General features: G+C 36.8%; 1 protein-coding gene across 3 annotated transcripts; it reads left to right on the top strand.

Annotated features, from left to right (window-relative positions):
- The first annotated feature begins 466 nt into the window (after positions 1–466).
- Positions 467–16,158, top strand: LOC108954129 (probable disease resistance protein At4g27220). 3 transcript variants are annotated; one of them, XM_039318082.1, is made up of 8 exons: positions 467–2,444; positions 4,701–4,953; positions 5,061–5,125; positions 6,259–6,960; positions 7,658–8,356; positions 8,465–9,180; positions 14,214–14,699; positions 15,629–16,158. In XM_039318082.1, exons 2-5 carry the CDS (start codon positions 4,773–4,775, stop codon positions 8,285–8,287), a joined length of 1,578 nt encoding a protein of 525 aa, XP_039174016.1. In that variant the 5' UTR covers positions 467–2,444; positions 4,701–4,772; the 3' UTR covers positions 8,288–8,356; positions 8,465–9,180; positions 14,214–14,699; positions 15,629–16,158. The 3 variants fall into 3 exon arrangements, with proteins under 3 accessions (XP_039174016.1, XP_039174017.1, XP_039174018.1); XM_039318083.1 differs by lacking the exon at positions 14,214–14,699; XM_039318084.1 differs by lacking the exons at positions 4,701–4,953; positions 7,658–8,356; positions 8,465–9,180; positions 14,214–14,699; positions 15,629–16,158 and having other exon boundaries at positions 6,259–6,954.
- Positions 16,159–19,305: the final 3,147 nt, after the last annotated feature.

Consider the following 19,305-nt stretch of genomic DNA (forward strand, 5'->3'; position numbering starts at 1 on the left):
TTTGGTAAGTGCCAACGGCTATGATGGCATGAAGGAGTATAAAAGGAAGACGTTCTAGTTGTTTTAAGTGTGTGATCGATAGAAAAATTCCAGTCGAAGATCCTTTGATTGTTAGTTGAGACGAGCGAAATTGTATACGAGAGTGTTTATACTTGGTGACGCCTTGAGCAAGTGTGGTAGATCATCTACACCTAGAAATCAAGGAAGATCAACACTGTAACATCTCTTTGATCATAGTGGAATCCAGCCAATCGGTGTCGGTGCGAAGAGTGGACGTAGGCTTGAATCAAGCCGAACCACTATAAACGAGTGTTCAATTCTCTCTTTCCCTTACTCGGTCTTGCGATTGAATTTTCAACTGTTGCAAAGTCTCTAATTGTTTAAATATCGTGCAAACATCGAGAAATTTTTTTTGTATACCTATTCACCCCCCTCTAGGTACTCGTACTAGCTATCTCAAACCTGTGGGAGGGGCTCGACTTAAACAAAGTCGGCATTCCTTGCGGACATGACAACAAAGTCATGGGATGCAAGTTGTTGATGACGTCGAGAGATCGTGATGTTTTGCGAAGGAAAATGGGCTGCGACAAGGACTTCCTCCTCGGTGAGTTGGAGGAGGAAGAGGCAAAAAGATTGTTTGAGAAGCTGGTGGGAGCCAAAGTTCATGATGACCAGTTCAAACCTCTGGTAAATGTAGCACTCGGCAAATGCGCTGGTGTGCCTTTCCTAATTGTGGCAATGGCAAAACGTTTTAAAGATGCTAATTTATCTGAATGGAAAGATACTTTGAAAAAAGTCGAGAAACTTAAAGATAAAGAAATCAGTGACTCAATACACCAGATGTTGCAATGGAGTTATGAAAAATTAGAAGAGGAGGTGAAGTCCTTATTACAACTATGTGTTGTTTATGGTATTTCCAAGCCTTCTCTTGAAAACTTGGTGAGGTACGGCGTTGGTTTGGGGTTATTTCAAGAAGTTAGCAGCATGGAAGAAGCTAGAAATAGATTAAGCTCACATATCCGCACTCTTCAAGCCTCCTCCCTTCTGTTAGATAGTGAAGATGCTTATGGTTTCAAGATACATGACTTGGTTCGTGAGTTTGTTGCCTCCGTTGCTTCAAGAGATCACTCTTTTTTCGTGTTGAAAGATAAAGATAAGTCAATAACAGAGTTGCAGAAGAGCAAGCTCAAAAGTTATAGGGCAATATGCTTTCTATACGTCGACATGAAAGAGCTTCCCAAAGAATTAGATTGCCCTGAGTTGCAGATCTTTTTGTTGTTCACAAACAATAGATCTCTTAAGGTCCCAGATTCATTATTTCACTCTATGACGAAACTCATGGTCTTAAATCTCACCGGGATACATCTCACTTACTCGCCTTCATCGCCATTTCAACTCTTAGAGAACTTACACAGTCTGTGTCTTGACTGTTGTTATTTAGATAATGTAGCCGTTCTTGGCAAGTTGAAAGGGCTACAAATTCTTAGTTTTACAAACTCTAATATTCATCGATTGCCAAGAGAAATCGGGCAACTGGTAGAGTTGAGGTTATTAGACTTGAACCATTGTCAACTTCAGATAATTGAACCAGGGGTACTTCAAAGCTTGATCAAGTTGGAGGAGTTGTACATGAAGAATAGCTTTAATCAATGGAATATTGTGGACCAAACTCCACCAGCTAATGCCAATCTGATTGAGTTGAATCACATGAATAATCTCCACACTCTGCATGTTTCCATTCCTAATCCAAAAGTGCTTCCAGAGGATCTAAACCTTGAGAAATTAAGCAAGTATGAAATCCAAATAGGTAATGTGTCCTACTGGTGGAGCGGTGCAAAGGATCTAGGATATTAAAGCTCAAGTTGGATCCATTAGACGATGCTCCTTTGAAAGGATGCATTCAAAGTATCTTAGGCAAAACTGATGATCTGTTTTTGGACAAGTTGGGTAGAAATGAGCAAAGCATCTGTGAGTTATCCCAAAAAGGTTTTCCAGAATTAAAGCATCTACAGGTCATGAATAGTGCTTCTATCCATTGTATCCACCAATCACCATCCCATACACATTTTAAGATGTTGGAGTCATTACTTCTCAAGAATCTCATCAACTTGGATAACTTATGCAATAGCCATATCTCATCCAAGTCCTTCAGTACATTAAAAGTAGTAGAAGTTGCACGTTGTGACAAGATGGAAGTATTGTTTCCTCTTTCAGTGGTGGGAGGACTTCCACAACTAGAAGAGATTAAAGTTGTTGATTGTAAGCAAATGCGAGGGATTGTAGATGCTGATGATGGTGGCAAAGTTGAGTTGCATAATTTGCGTGCATTGGAATTGTGTGACTTGCCAAATATTAAGAGCTTTTTTGCTATAGGGACAGCTCCTTTGAGTAGTGCATTATAAAACCAAGTTGGCACCCAAATTGCATTCTTCAATGAGCAACTGGTAACCTTCTTTCAAAAGAATATGATACTTATTTCTATTTTCTTCCTTTGTTTATTAGATGTAACACAGATTATGATGCTTATTTATTTTGTTATTTTCAGTTTATTATCTTCCTAATTGCCTTATCCTTTCATGCCTTGTCTATAATTAGTTAAAGTAATCTTCCGTTTCACTTAACTGTGTAGAAATCCAACTAATTGTATAAAATCCATGTAAATTTAGTTTGTGATAGATTTTGAATTATTTTAAACTAACATGCTGCAAGTATATCTATATTTATAGGGTTTCATGAAGCAAAACTGAAGAGTATTTCAACGTTCAAGTAATTTCATAAGTACAGTAATTTTTAATATTTTGAAATGAATCCATTGAATTTAGTTATCAAACTTTGTTATTATCCACGAAATGTATAAAATAGGTGACTCTTTTGAAAATCAATATGAAGAATGGGAAGGAGAACCGCTTTTTAAATTAAAGCAACTATACTAATCTAATTTATGCATGTCTTTTGTGTATTGTGTTTAAATAAGCATTCATTGCATAGGGCCAAAATTATAAGAATACAAGTTTTTGTGCATTTTTTTTTAATAGTGAAAGTGGGCCTAGGCAATTCTATGACTTATAGTGAAAGCAGGCCTTGGCAATGGTATGATTTTTATTATGCCACACCAAAGTCGTCATTGCAAAATTGAAATTCTTGCCGTTGGAGTTCCAAACTGATCTTTACATTTCTCTAGTCCATACAGCAGAATTAAGGCTGAGTAGCTACAATATCAAATGATGGAACTTGATGCCTTGATGGAAAATCCACTGTCTTAAAGTCCAAATAATTTTATAGAGACTTAATTCAAATGTTTTGATGGGCCTAGTATTTTAATTTGGCTACTTGGTATGTCTTAGTTTAATTTCCAAAGCTTCAAGTGCTCCACAATTTAATCTTCAAGATATTTGTGGTGAAATTTGAGTTTTCTTTTTGTTGAATCCATCCAATTTAGATTGTGAATTTTATGTGGCTTCTATATCTTATCAAGAGAAACCGGTGGTTGCCCAGTCTCGTGGGACCATATGTGGTCATTGTGATTTCTCTCTATGGCGATTTATAAATCTAAATATCAAGTTCTTTAACTAAATGTCTTCACATTTGGCCTTTAAAGTATGTATGGATATATTTGTACACAAATCCACAGTTTGTGTTTAATATCCTGTTAAATTGGTTATTGATAGTGATTTATTAACATTAAAAGAAGTTAAGTAAATTGAGGATAAATAATTGTCTAATTAAGGAAAGCACATGGCTATTTTATATAGGAAGTAGTTGCTGCTGGTGGAGCCTTTTGGCTCACTACATAAGATTGCCCTTTAATTGTGGTGTGATTATAGTTGAAGTTGATGGTGAGGCCCAAGACTTGCGCCATATATTAGTTTCCCCATCAGTAAAGAATCATGGAGATTTAAGTTGATGGTGGGTCCCTCAAGACTGCATGTCTAAGTATCTCCACTTCAACCTCGACTTTTCCACTTTGCATGCAAGAGAGGAGTTAGATTGGGAGGGTTTGCAAAGAGGCTTTGGTGCTTTTAATTTTCAAGCGTTCGAAATCTTTGTTAAAGAATTTTACTCTTGCCTTGATGCCTTCTCATTTTGGGCGTAGAAACTAGGGCTGCAAAAATCTATGGGATTATAATGAAAAGTTTCTAATAATTGTAATAAATCTCTTCCAACGTTCTAAAGAGGTGGAGCCGACGAAAGTAGCAGTGGAAGGTTGGATTGTCGAGGATGACAGTAGTCGAACAAAGAAACACACATAAGTTAAACTTGTTGTAATAGATGGGAGCATTGGGTGATGGTAAGGTAGATGGGAGATTTCAAGTAACTTTGTAGAAGAAAGGATTTTCTCAAGTTGAAGCGGTGAACTTTTGAAGAAGACTAGTTACTCTTTGCCAAAAAAAAAAAAAAGAGAAAAGAAAATAAAGCTTTTGATTGTGATTTATTGTTCAGAAGGAGTAAAACTGGCTCACTAATCAAATTAATCTCCACAATCATTTTCCAAGTAGAGATTGGAGAAAGATTCATTATATTGTTTAGCAATAACACTAGTATTGAGATTTTCTAACTCCTTTTTTATTTTATTCTTTTTTTCCCCTTCTGTGCAACTTAATAATGCCCCTCTCTTCTTGGCACACGTATATATTAACATTTTGGGAGTTCCCAAATTCGTGATTTAACCGAATCACCAATTCTATGAGTGAATAATGCAGGTTGCCTTTTCGAAATTGGAGACATTAGTAATATGGGGCTTGGATAATGTCGAGTTTTTGTTTTTCGCATCCATGGTTAAATCTCTTGCACAATTGGGAGATCTACAGGTATCTTACTGCAAAAAGATGAAGGCAATCATTACAAAGGAAGAAGGGTTGGGATTGGAAATATCAGAAACTCTGGCATTCCCAATGTTAACTAACTTAAACTTAAATCATTTGGAAAGTTTGATGTGCTTCTCTTGCAAAAAGTGTAAGATTGATTTTTTGTTTTCATCACTAAATATCTTCTTGTAGATAAATTCATCCTTGCAATACAAATGGCAACATTCTTTTCATCCATTGAAAAACTAATGACAGGTTCACGAGAAGCTCGGAGTCAAGACCGCATCAAGTCATACTCCACTGCACTCTTTAGTAAAGAGGTACATGATTAACGTTATGCCAAAATATTATATATAACAAAAGTATTAAATATGCAAAAGACAAAACACAGCCAACAAAAGAACTAACTAAATTACTCACAAAGTGTACTTTAATTAAAATATTTTAAAGAAAATGAGTCGCATACAAACATAAGTATTGAAAGTTGCCAACACGTATGAGTTGCAATTGTTTAATTTTAATTTCTCCTAAATAGTTTTCATAAAGATGGTCAAATATCTCTTATGGTTAAAAGCTTGTCGATGTTCATGGGAAACTTAAAGCTCTCAGCAACCTCGCATGTACAACATCGACATTGCACGCATGCACATTGAAAGCAATTTAAAAACAACGGAGAGGAAAGTGAGCGGTAAGGTTCGAGAGGTTGTAGATGAAAGGCCTTTAAGGTACTCACTTGACTTCATTTGCTCTTAAAAGATCTCTCTTTTTCCCCCCTAATCGAAGGAAGCTTTACTCTCCCTTAATTGCACCAGCAAAAGGTATCTGAGTCCTCTCCATTGCTAAACTGAGCAAGATCTCTAGGGACTAGGGCTGCAGAAATCACCCCTTTTAGTTTTAACATGAGCTGCAAGACCAAAGTGATCAATTCAGTGACTTCTCTAAGTGCGCTGCAATTTCATTGAATAATTTCATCCATACTGTAACTTAAATAACCATCTCACAAATGTTATGTACACTAACTATTTCATCCTTTGGCTAGCAAAAAAAGCACAAAGTGTAATTTGATTATTTTGGGAAATTGACTAAATTCAAGAGAGGGAATGACATAATTTAAATTTGGGATTATGAGGGACTAATGTGACTATGTGATAGTTAAGGAGCATATCCAAATTACCATTTTGCCATTATCAACAGAATCTAGTCAAAATTCCTACTTTTTGACTTGTTTGCGGTAAATTCCAATAGCCTTCTTGTCCTAGAGTCATCAACATTAGTATGGGCATTTTTTACTTTTTTTTTTTTTTTTTTACTTTACTCTTCTTCTTTTTTTTCCTTTTGTGCAACTTAAGACATAATCATCAATTTTATGAATTCCAAATTTACATCTTGACACTCATCTATCTTGGAAGTTCATGATTAACTCAATCACCAATTCTGTGAACGACTATCGCAGGTTGCATTTCCTAAATTGGAGGCATTAGATATCACTAGCTTGGACAATATTGAGATGATATGGGATAATAAAGTTGCTGCAGATTCTTTCCCCAAGCTAAAATCCCTTTGTGTGGTTGACTGCAATAAGCTTGTGAGCGTAGTTCGTTCTTTCATTCTAAGATGGCTCTTGAGCCTAGAAAGATTGGATGCAAGAAGATGTAATTCGCTTGAAGTTGTTTTTGAACTTCAGCCACTGAATCATCTAGATGGACATCCTATTGCTCTTCCATTTGAAGAACTGACGATATCAAGATTACCAAAGCTAAAGTGCATATGGGATAAGGAACTCCACTGTCAAATTAAATTCCAGTGTCTACGTTCTATTAGTGTTTCAAGATGTGAGAGCCTCACCTATTTATTTCCAGCCTCAGTAGCTAGAGATCTAATCCGACTTGAGGAGTTGGAGATCGATGAATGTGGCATTGCAAAAATTATCAAGAATGAAGAAGGATTAGTTCCCAGGTTTGTATTCCCAATGTTAACCTCCCTCAAGCTTAAGTATCTGAGAGAGTTGAAGTGCCTCTACATTGGAGCACATACTTCCTATTGGCCGGCATTGAAGACCTTGAACATGCGTGGCTGTGACAAAGTGGAGATACTTGTATCGCACTCAGTAAATGAGATGCCACTTGATAAACCGCCTTTCTTCTTGATAGAAAAGGTACGACCGGAGATTACTTCTTTTACTTTTATGGTGAATATTTTGAAGTGATGATTAAGGTCACAATCAAGCATCTCATACAAGTAGGTCTACATAGGAAGATGTAAACTGTACGACTCACCTTCAATTTATAGAAATATTTCTACATTGAAACATCACATGTTCTTCAATTGTTGACCGAACATTCTTGTCAGATGTATCAAATGCATTTTTAATGATCCCCTTTTAATAAAGTTTTATGCTAATTTCGATGGTTTAGCTCTCTCCTAAGTGCCAGATGAAAACACATGGCATGTGTCGTGATCTTAGCATGGTACAAGTGTATTGTCTAATTTGAATCCTATAAAGATTACCAAAGTTTTGCTAAAAATGGAAAGATGTGACGTTATTGTTGACATTAATCATTGAAATTTGTGCACGTGCAACTGTAATTAATGCATAGGTTATTTTCACAAGGGATTTATCTTTAGAATTGTGAACATAATGAGTTGCTTAAGCTCAAATATGGATCCAAGTTGAATATAAAGATTATTGATAATTTTTATTTGATGTAGGCACATTTCCTTTTATTGAATCACATGAGACTCAACATTCTATAAATGTAGTTATTGCGCACAACATGCAGGACTTATATCATAGTACATGAATGCTCTTTTAACTAAGCTGGCTTTAAATTATGATTTGACTATTTTCTTGGGGCGGATTCCCTAGTCTCCAAGAGTTAGAATTGGATTTATCGGAATGGATGGAGATATGGCATGGGCATTTTCATCATGGAGAATTCTTTTGCAAGCTTAGTTTGCTTAAGCTTCATCATCTCTCCCAGGAGTCTTTAATATCCACATGTTGCTTTGTTGAGAGTTTAACCAACTTAAAAGAGCTGGTTGTATGTGAATCTTATCTAGAAGACCCAAGCAGCAATGAGGAAGCCATAGAAGGCACAAGTCATGAGATGAAAGTAATATTACCCTTTTCAAGATATATTCGACATTTGCAAACTCTAGATGTGTCACATTGTGATGGGTTATCAAAAATGTTCACACCAACAACTGCTGAAAATTTGGTGGCACTCACAAAATTGAAGATAAGTAATTGTAGAATGTTGACAGAAGTCATTAATGATGAGAAAGGTGGGGAGGGGCGTGTGGTGGCTTTCAATCGATTGAAGTATATGGAGCTTGATGGGTTGACAGGGTTGAGAAGTTTCAGCTCACAGAGATATACTTTGATGTTCCCTCTCTTGGAAGATGTCATTGTGACTAGGTGTCCCAACATGAAGTTTTTCTCTCAAGGACCGATAGAGGCATCAAAGTTAAAGAGAGTTTGAGTATCAAAGGAAGTGTGGTTTTGGGCAGGAAACCTCAACATCACCATCCAAAATATGTTTGAAGAAATGGTATGCATCAGTTACCAAATTCCATGTATTTGGATGGTTTTGACCATTAAATGAATAATTGCTTTTTGCTAGCTAGAAGTTTACATTTAATGATGCATTTTTTGACAGGTTTCCTTTGCTGGAGTAAAGAAAATGCTGCTATTTGAGTTCCCCAAGCTGATTGGAAAATGGCATAATGAACTAAATCCCATCAAGTCTTATTGGCAATTAGAATCATTGGTGGTAGATAAATGTCCATCATTTGTTAACGCTATTCCATCTAGATTGATGCCTGTTTTAGAAAATCTGAGCTTTTTGCAAGTGCGTGATTGCGAGTTGCTTGAAGAAATATTTGATTTGGAAGGGCCGGGGGCAATGGAAAGCACTAGAGTACTACCTCGGCTACATGAATTGAACTTGGCCAATCTACAAAAATTGAGGCGACTATGGAACAAAGATCTTCAAGAATCGCCTCACTTCAATTCTCTAGGTTATCTCATCCTTTATAATTGCAGCAACTTGGGACATGCTTTCACTCCATCGATGGCCCGATGCCTTGCCAATCTTGAACAGGTGGAAATAAAGGAGTGTGGTCAGATGGAAAGAGTGATTGCAGAGGAAGAAGGGCAGGGAAGCATAGTGGAGAAGATTACATTCCCAAAGCTCAGGTGGATGAAACTAAAATGCTTACCCAATTTGACTTGTCTTCTCTTGAGAAAAAATCATACGTTGGAATGCCCCAAATAGAATTGCTAAGCATTGCCCATTGCCCTAAGATGAGAAGTTTGACTGGGCAATCCCGAATGGAGAACGACCACAGCAACCCTTCACTTTACACTCCCCAGGTCAGTCTTTTAAGCAAATGCATTTTTGGCATTTCATTGGAAACATATTCTCGTAGTATTGGAGAATGCACGGTATGATGCAAATTTAGTGCTTTGTGTGGGTTTATATACATATCTTCTAAAATTATTCTAATCCTCAATAAATATAACTATGAACCATCCATCTCCGCATCCTTTTAGAAGTGTTAAATTGGCGTCAGTTCATGAAATCATTATATTCATAGTACTTTAGAATTAATTAGCGAGGTTCTTAAAAAAGTTACCACAATAACCATATAAAGACATTTTCTTTTTGCAATTTCAACAATAAAGAGCTAAACAGTAAACATAGTATAGCATCTAAAAATGACAAAAAAAATGTAGTATTGCCACTTCATATTTTCTTGCACGGAAGCAAACTAGCATCGTTCTACTAAACATGAAGAAAAGGGGAAAAGAAAACTTCATAATGTAAAAGCTTAGTTCACAAATTGCTTAGCAATGACAAATCATTGTACCATAAATCATCTTCCCAATCAATGAAATTAAGGGAATTAGAGAGGGCGGCACTTTTAATTGGAGTGTTATAAACTTCAATGATGATTCGTGCAATCAACTTTTTTATTTCTTAATACTCACCAATGCTTGAGCTGGGTCTTCATAATAAAATAAATACAAAAAAAAAGGTCAATATGCATGGAGCGATTTGTCTTCTTCATTCATAAATCCTACTTGAATCGCTATATTCCAACAATTTATCAAGTTAGGTACCTGTGTTATGCAATAAATATTAACTTTGAATAATTATATTTAGTGATAATTAGTTTGATAATGTGCTCAATTTATATTTGGCAAGAGAAAAGGTAGATTGCTTTTTCCAAGAAAAGTAATGGCGAAAGAAAGGAAAAAAAATAAAAGAGAGGAAAGGACAGCTGGATGATAAATAGTAGCAATTATGTGGGCGGTTGCTAACATTGCAAGTCTTATTTTATAACTAGATGACAATATTTAGTCAATGTCCAAGCTAAAATAAAAATTTTAAAAATCAGAATAAATTATCCAATTGACAACAATACCGAAGAGAAAATATTAGGTGCATTGAATATTCCGCATAAGATTCGTATTGAATAATCCGCAGATCAACACATGGCAAAGCCAGGCCCGCCTCTCAATTGAACCATCAAAATTTTTGCTCCCCCCTTTGTTCATTTACGTCCTGTCACTGGAAAGCTCTGCTCTCCTCTTCCTAGTGTGGCTCTGCTCCCTCTCTCTCTTTCCTATACGAAGGTGCATCTCTATACGTGAACCACACCACCCCTTTGGCCTCCATCGGTTGCGGTGCACTCACTAGACAAAGGGAAAAAAAATAGAAAAAGGAAGAAATTAGACAAAAGTCTATTTGGTGTTTCAGCTTCTCCCCCCTTGAGAACTGTTCGCTCTCAGTCATTTCGTTTGACCTTGTTCCTTCTCTTCGCGATGAGGGAAAAGATAAAGTGAACTAAATCTACATAGTCAAGTAATGATAAGTCTTCTTCCTCCCCCTCCTCTACCTTCTTTTTTTTGGGGCAAATGATTGGGTGGTCTGTCCAATGGTTGAATTGAAAGCTTTGGAATCACTTCTCTGAAGCTTGCCTCCTCTCTGTGCGCGTGCATGCGTGGGTTCCGAGCGATTTCGCGAACCGGAGCTTGTTGGTTATGGTGGGTCGAAGTGGATCTCCGATGCGGAAGCGATTTTGAAGTCGATTCGATCGGGGCATTGATTCCGATGAAGAAAAATTAAAAAATCTTATCTTCAGCCCTCTCTTCCTCCTCTTTCATCCACAGCTGCCCGACCTCCGCCCCTCCTCCGTTGTCACCAATGGCGGAGTCATCAGCGCCTTGCTTAGGCTGATCCTCACTATGTCCAAGCCGAGCATGGCTAGCTTCCTTTGCTTTGTCCATCTCATCGTCCTACAGATCTCGAAATCTGGCCGTCCATAGCGACGTAGTTGCAGATCTAGAAGTCCACCACTATCTTTAGCAGCCATGGACGTGCCACTGTTGCCGGAACGATGGCTTTAGACTTGGAAGTCCCGTCGTGAAAAATGATGGCTTATGGACTACCATTGTCCCCTCCGTAGTTGCTCGCGATCGGCTCATGGTCGGCCCCGTCCATGGCTGGCCACCCCTCCATCATCACAGATGCTTGTGGTCATTGCCCATCCAGATCTGGATTGGAGTCGTGCCTCCAGATCTAGTATCGTCCATAGCTCGCGAGGAGGCTCCTCCACAGATCTAGCGACCGCTGCTTGTCCATGGCCATGAGCCTTGACGACAAGTTTGAGATCCTGATGGCCAAGGACCCCAAGGTCAAACAGCGAAACAAAAAACAGAGGAATAGATGTCAGGGAAGAGTGGCCATAGACGAGATGGCCGGAGCTTGAATGCGGCCATGGACAAGGGGCGTCATGAATGGGCAGACCACAAAGACGACGGAGAGGGTTGGACGCCCGGCAATGGTCGCCTTGGACACAGCGCCGGCAACTCCGCCGTTGGCAACGGCGGAGGGAGGTGGGAAGGTTGCGTTCAATGTGGGTGGAGATGGAGGAGAAAGCCTAGATGGAGGAGGAAAGTGAGGTGGATTGAGATTTTTTATGTTTAGTCATCTGACCAAAAAATGCTAATATTTAGTCAATGTCCTAGCTATATAAAAAATTAAAAATAATAGTAATCAATCATCCAGTCAATACTTCCATTCCGTTCCATGAAGTTCTCACGGGAAGACTGAACGCAATAAATGACGACCTCCACCGGCACTTCTTTTTTTGGATCGAACCTTGAGGCACTTGAAAATGTGCGATATCAACCCAAATTTGAATTTTTGGCGTTCATTTTTTTTTTTTTTTTATTATGGATTCCATATAAGTTTCGGTTATTTCTTTTTTTCCTTGAGGGAAGAAATGCTTGTGTTTTGTCTTATTCTAATACTTTTGTGCAATTCTTTCTATCGTTGCTTACGAGTAGAATGTTTAATCATGAGGAGTATCTATATATTTGTTTACTATTTATCGTAAAATTTATCGCTAATTATTTATTTATTTCTAATGTCATTTGCATGTATAAGTTGTCATGTAATAATAGGTATCCCCACATTTTGAGGATATTTCAAAAAGTCATTATTACATTGAATCAAGAATACTAATAAATTGGGGAAGCATAAAAATAGTCATATGATTTTTTGGTAGTGACAAGTTGTGATAGCGTTAATTTCATTTTTATGTCAAATATGAGCTACCTGTAATAATAAGTTGCTCCCACATTGTTAGACAATTTCAAATACTCATTAAAATCCTCAATTAAGAATATTAATAGATTAAGGGAAGTGTGGAAAGTCATTTTGTTTTTTTTTTGTTTTTTTTTTTTGTTTTTTTTTTTAGTGTGTGAGAAGTCATAGTTGCGTTAACTTTACTTTTTAGTGGACAATCATATTGTGGTCATAACACAGTAAAAAAAAAAAAAAACACGGTTGATTTTCTCCACACAAACATATTGTGGTCATCCGCTTCTTTTTTCTGTTCTTTTTACTTTTCTTTTAGCCTCCAACACCCGAACAAAACTCCAAAATCCTCAACACAAGGCATCAATTAAGGATAAGAAATTGGATACCATTTTTTGCGAGCAGTTGCACCACTGGCCCACCACAAGATTCTACCACAAAAGTGAATAAATAATATTTCAAGCAAGTTATTAATGGTCCAATGTAGAACTAGTAAGTTGGCCCAACTTGCTTTTTTATGAGATCATAATATATGTTAATTATTCCAATCATTATATTGCCCGTGCCTATTACATATTTATTTTCTTTCGATACAAAAATTTTTCTGCACGTAATAAAGAAAAAACTTGTAAACAATTGAAGTTATTATTATTTTTATCTGGTTCACCATCTAATTTGCATGATGCTTCTCATTAGTGAACTTTATTAATTGAAGATTCATAAGTAATGTTCGCAATTGGTATTAGTGTTGAATAAGTAGCGTGCTCATAGTAAATAGAGGAAATAATCTCTATCGTAGGAAGACACATTTGATGAGTGTTGGACTCGAGTTGTCAATCAATTGTAAGTGAAGATGCACAAATCTCACTTGTGCTCCCATTTTGTGGCTTATTGATCCCAACTATTGATCTATTTAAAAAAGTTATTTCTAAAATTTATCACTCAATGCATCAATGATTGATGATGATTGAGGCACCATATGGTAAAAAAATGGGGGTAGTGCATCTCCATCCTTTCCATATATACATGGACATGCTTATATAATCATCTTCTAAGTCCATGCTATTAAAAAGCAAATAAGCATCACTGTACAAGATTTCTTACCTCCATACAAATAAACACGATGTCCATGCTGTTGATTCACTTTTGCTAATAATTTTCGATTATTCTAAATCAACTAGAGATGAAAATGGGAAGTTAATTCCTTTTAATTGATAAGAAATATATGTAGAACCTGCTTATACCTATCACTGGAGCATCATCATCATATTGCACCCATCAATGTGGCATTGGACCCAACATAAGGAAGAGAGAAGAATGATATGTATGTATATCCCGATTGGATTGCAATATGAAGCACATGCATCAAAGCTTCTTTGAACCGTGCTTCGGCTACATTCGTTCCTCGAACCAAATAAATTTAAGAAATTCTTACCTTATCTAATGTTGCATTATCAAAAAATCAGTGCAAGCAACTTTGATAATGATCAGTTGAATAATCCAAGTATTCATCATTGAACTTTCCAAAAATTAAAGAGATAAGGCGTTGCTAGTATTAAATGTCAATTGAGGCACTTAAAAGTCAATGCTCAATGTACTATTGATTATAAGTGCATTTATAATTTCATGCTTGTTGCAATGCAATATGCTTGGCCTTAGTCATTAGTCAACTTAAATGAAAGGATCAATTAGCCGCATTCTCATGATTTGTGAGAGTGAGGGAAGTTTAGAAATTCTTTCTTTGAGGTCATAACTCAATGTAATCACATTCATTACGTCATTTTTCTCAATATGCCAGGTACAATGTCCTAAGCTTAAGCGGATGTTTCTCTCCCATATGGACAATTTAAGCAAAATATGGAGTGACAATCCTCAAGAAACTCTCACTGTTGACAATTTATGGAAAGTGCAAGTTCAAAATTGTAGGAGCCATGAAATTGTGTTTCCGCATTGGGTGGCTACAAGTCTAACCCAACTTAAGGAACTTCAAGTGGAGTCTTGTGGGATTGAGGAAATAGTTGCTAGTGGGAATGAGACTCCACATTCCAATACCACTCAAGATCTTTTCCCAAAACTAACCTTTCTAGTGTTACATGATATGCCACAACTCAAGAACTTCTGCACCAACTTGCCTGCTTTGAAATGGCCAATCTTGAAGGAACTGCGAGTGACTCATTGTGATAAAGCGAACATGTTGTCTCTTGTAGCATCTATGAGCAATTGGGCTCAAAAAGATTATCAACGGGGCCTTTTAGACCAAGAAGCACACTCTTTATTTGAAATGGTATGATTTCAGTTGCTCTCCCTTAGTTTCTATTTTGTTCTTTAAAGCACTCACTGATCTCATATCCACTACATAATCAAGCCACGTTATATTGCTATAGAAAACATGATCTCCCTTACTTATTAGTTTGTTGACAACATTAAAATATTTCTAATATCTTAAGTATACTTTTCATTTGTGGACAACCATAAGATATTTCATTACCTATAATTACAAAAATAATTATAGATTTTTGTTGAAGGCGCAATATATTCCTAATCTAGTCTAGTGGTGCTCCTTGGGGAAATCATTGAAAATTTGACATGAGGTCCACTTCATTGTTGACACGTGTTGCACATTTGAACTTTTTTTCTCCATTTCATCTTCTAAAAACTCTAAAAAAAAAAAAAAATCAATACAAACAATTTTAACAAAGATAAGATTAGTACCTTATGCACTATTTTCTTTTGTATTCCTTAATTGATCTCGTCTTATACATAGTCATTATGTTGTATTACTTTAGACGACCTGAAACTCCTTACCTACGAGTTTGAAGATAACATAAGATATTTTATTATATCTTAGGCACACTTTTAAGTTTGTGGACCCATATGTTTTAGTAATATCATCCGTGCATCCCATTACATAAGTTTCCAAAGATGACTAATTTTAGTTGACAAGATAAGATATTTCTAATAAAAGATGAAGATGAATTTGGTGAGCTTGGAGAGATCTTGACAAGTTCACTCTACAAACTTAACCATACCAACCTCTATTCGAGACTTTTAAAAGCTTGAGACTTGAATGTAGGGCTCTTGAGATATAATAAACTTTAAGAAGATGGCCACCCTCCATGTGAATCATCTTAATAGGTTTACTTTTTACGGCACATGATTTATTGTCGAAATTTTGTTGAATTTACTTCTCTTGTTGTATTGGCAATTCAACAGGATTTTCCCAACTTGGAGAGACTTTTATTAGTCGATAACAATATTCAGATGATACAAGATGGAAATTTTCCGATGACATGTTTAGCAAGCTAGAAGCACTAACACTGGCATGCTTTCATGATAAAAAGGCTACCTTTCCTTCCATATTCCTCCTAGAGAGATTTCAAAATCTACAGAGCCTTGAGGTCTTTTGTAGCTCCTTTGAAGATTTATTCTCGAACGAAGGGCTTGTTGAAGAAGTGAAACATCCGGTGCTTGAAAATTTAAGAGAACTTAAGTTAAACAAGCTACACAACTTAAAGTGTGTGTGGAGAGAAGACTCGTTAGTATCGAAAATTCTTCAGAGCATCAAAACATTTGAGGTTTGGGATTGTCCTTGTTTGATGACAATATTTCCGACGGTGACATCCTTCCAGGAGCTGATGGGCTTAGAGGTGAAGAATTGCTCTGGATTGGTACATCTAGTAACAGTTTCAGCGGTCACAAATTTGGTGCATCTTGAATGGATGACTATAATAGAATGTGAAAGAATGAAAGAAGTAATTACAAATGATGGAAACAGAGAAGGAAAAGTGATTTCTTTTGGAAATCTAAGATATTTGACACTCCAACATCTGCCAAGCCTAGAATGCTTCTCCTCCATCTCAAGTTGCACCTTTAGGTTCCCATCCTTGCATATTATTAAAGTGGAAGAGTGCCCGAAAATGAAGACATTTTCTAAGGGTATGCTAAGCACATCAAGACCATATCATGTGTCATTGTTCAGATATAAGTGGAGAGGAATTGGGAGACGAGTGATGATCTCAATACAACCATACAAAAATTATCAGCATGAACAAATTCACATAGAATTGGTAAGATCTAGTTGGCGTCATTCTCTCATCAATTTTTTTTTTCTTTATTCTTTTGGTAGTGCCGTAAGTTTTTAAAATTTTTCTTTTTGTGACTTTTCTATTATTTATTCCGTCAGATCAGCATCACCATTCCGTCAGCTCATCCTTCAGTGAACAGCAGGAAGCAAAGCAGGGCTCCCCTTCTCCTTCTTGACGCCAGAAGCTCTCTCTCCATCTTTCTTCTTCTTCTTCTTCTTCTTCTTCCTCCTCCTCGGTGAAGCGAAACTAGGGGGAACCTCTGCTGCCTTCACGAAGGACGGAGCGAAAATGAAGCATCAGGAATTGCCAGGACTGCGAGAAGCGAAGCTGCACTTAGCGGAGCGAAGCCAAGTAGATTCAACCAGACGCTGTCGTTGTCGCCGTCGTCGCCGCCGGAGGTGGCACAACCAAGTCAGTCGTCCACTCACTTCATCAAAGATGAAGAAGATCACACTCTCTCCCCGCATCTGCATCCGACAAATTGTAAGTTCATGTTTCTTCCGATTTTGGTGTCTTATTACGAGTAAATTAGGGCTCTATTCTTCAAATTCGTTCTACATTCGAGTCTAAAATTAGGAGTTCCTCAAACTAGCAATTTATTGCCCTTAAATCTACACCTTCTATGCTTCCCTCGCGAGCATTGGCGAGATTTCTGCGTGTTTGAGCTCTCATAGATGGAGATGATATGTTGTGTTCAAGGTCTCATGTTGAAATTTCTTTGGGTAGAGATATCTTTGTAACATTAGGTACAAATTTCTACCAGGAAAAAGGGAGAAATCACGGAACTTGAAAATAATCCGAGAATTCCACGCCTTGTCAAAAATATGAAAAGTCACTTTTACGCCTTGTTTGCAATATAGTCTAGACTGTCTGAGGAATCACTTGTAATCTTGATTGGTTAAGTGTTGCTGGAAGGACAAAAATTTATTTTCAATTAATGCTAAATCTTTTCATAGCAAGTCAAACTATTGAAGTGTACTTAAACTATCTCTAAAGTAGTCATTTTTTAAGTATAGGCTGGTCCAAGCATTCAAGAAGATTGAGGCATCATCAGCTGGTTTTTATGATCCCATGTGCCCAAAGCCTCTCACTGCTCTTACATTGGCCAACAAATTTCAAATGGAGCATCCCTTTCTCAAAGATGGTGATGAGGCCCTCTTATGTTTAGTTTGGCTTGGTATGATCCCACGCTTACTGACCCAAACTCGCATGTCTGAAAATCAAACATATGGATGCTGTTTATATCTTTGCTTATACTCTAGTATATATCCAAGTTGACTTAATGTAGTAAATCACATGACATGTTATTCTCCTTGAACTATTCCTAAGTGTATGTCAAAAATCAGATATATATCTTAACAATGGAGTAATTGAAGGAGGAAAAAGAATGAAAGGACAGTTATTACGACATAAGCTGGTGGTCAAGGTTCGGAAACATAACAGTTGTCTCCTTTTTTGTGGATAGATGTTTCAGAAAACAATTGCTGAGGCGAGTCTTAAGAATTAGAATCCAAGTCCTCTTACATGGAGAAATTTGACAATGTTATTCAATGCTGTAAATTTAGATTATATACGTAAATCATCATACAAGGGGACTAGTTGATAAGGACAAGCAAATTGCAATAATGTCATTACCTCCATGACTAAAGGGAAAGACCTGAAAGATAAGGGGGTGGCTAGTTATCATAGTGACGAATAATTTTAATGCTAAATAGGAGATACTGTTTTATTTTGTTATACATATCATATATTTGAGGGGAAAAAAAAAAGCTTACTTTACTTTGTCATATAGAACCAATAGTTTGATAAATCATTAAATTTAGCTGTGATTGAAAGAATTGAACAGCTTAGTCTAAATTTTCAATTCCATCCATGTTCGACTCTTAGATGTCTTTGCTTTTTCCCTTGCGGTTGTGGTCTGCGTGGCTAAAATGCATGTCTGTTAAATTTATATATGACATGGAAGGCTTCTTCTGGTTATGTACCCTATTGCACTCTAGGAGTGTATATTTTGACATTTGACTTCATATTGCATGTTGAGATTGATGACTTTCATTATATGGTTTATTGTTGATTAAAACTCCTGGAACCAGCAACTACTGCCTTAAATTCATGCTGTGTGTGATTTGATTCTCTCATAATTGTATGCTTTTGTTTTGGTCTTTCTTCACCATATGTTGGTTTTTCAACCATGTAAACAAGGAGACTGCTCCTGCTCAATTCATCAGGCAACATATTCAGGAAAACAAGTAAATTGCGACTCTTGGGTATTCAGGCAGGGTGTGGACAGTGAAGCTCAAGAGCTGTAAACGTGACCAAGGGGCATTTTTTTTTTGGCTGGTTGGCCCTCATTTGCAAGAGAAATTCGTCTGCATGTAGGAATGTTTGTGTGTTTGAGCTCATTGGGAGGATATTGTGTTCACAGTCTACATTTCCACTAGTGCTGGTAAGGACTTGATTTACTTAACAAAGATTAACTCTAAAAGTTTCACTTTGGCTGGTCCAAAATAAATGCTGTACTCCTAATAATATCTCCTTTTATTTTGTCTTGATGAATCAATGAAGTATACTTATATTCTGATTGGGTTTGTGAGGTTCATAATAAGCTAGATGCACGCTCATTAATGCCACATTCCAAATCTAAATGAACCAAAAAGGATGTGCTTCACGATGTCTTGATTTATGCGTTCTTGTTGTTCAATTTGAATTTGAAATCAAGTGTCATAGGCTTATGATAATTTATGGGTTTTATTTTTCTCACAGGGATTACCAAAGAGGTTCATGAGAAAATATGGTGAGAATCTC

Source organism: Eucalyptus grandis, chromosome 7, assembly GCF_016545825.1.
Source record: "Eucalyptus grandis isolate ANBG69807.140 chromosome 7, ASM1654582v1, whole genome shotgun sequence".
NCBI classification, from domain to species: Eukaryota; Viridiplantae; Streptophyta; class Magnoliopsida; order Myrtales; family Myrtaceae; genus Eucalyptus; species Eucalyptus grandis.

Bases quoted from the DNA above. Each gene is read 5' to 3' on its own strand.
- LOC108954129 (XM_039318082.1), top strand. From the start codon at position 4,773: ATGGTTAAATCTCTTGCACAATTGGGAGATCTACAGGTATCTTACTGC. The intron at 5,126-6,258 runs GTACATGATTAA...CGACTATCGCAG, and splicing joins CTGCACTCTTTAGTAAAGAG to GTTGCATTTCCTAAATTGGA. The intron at 6,961-7,657 runs GTACGACCGGAG...CTATTTTCTTGG, and splicing joins CTTTCTTCTTGATAGAAAAG to GGCGGATTCCCTAGTCTCCA.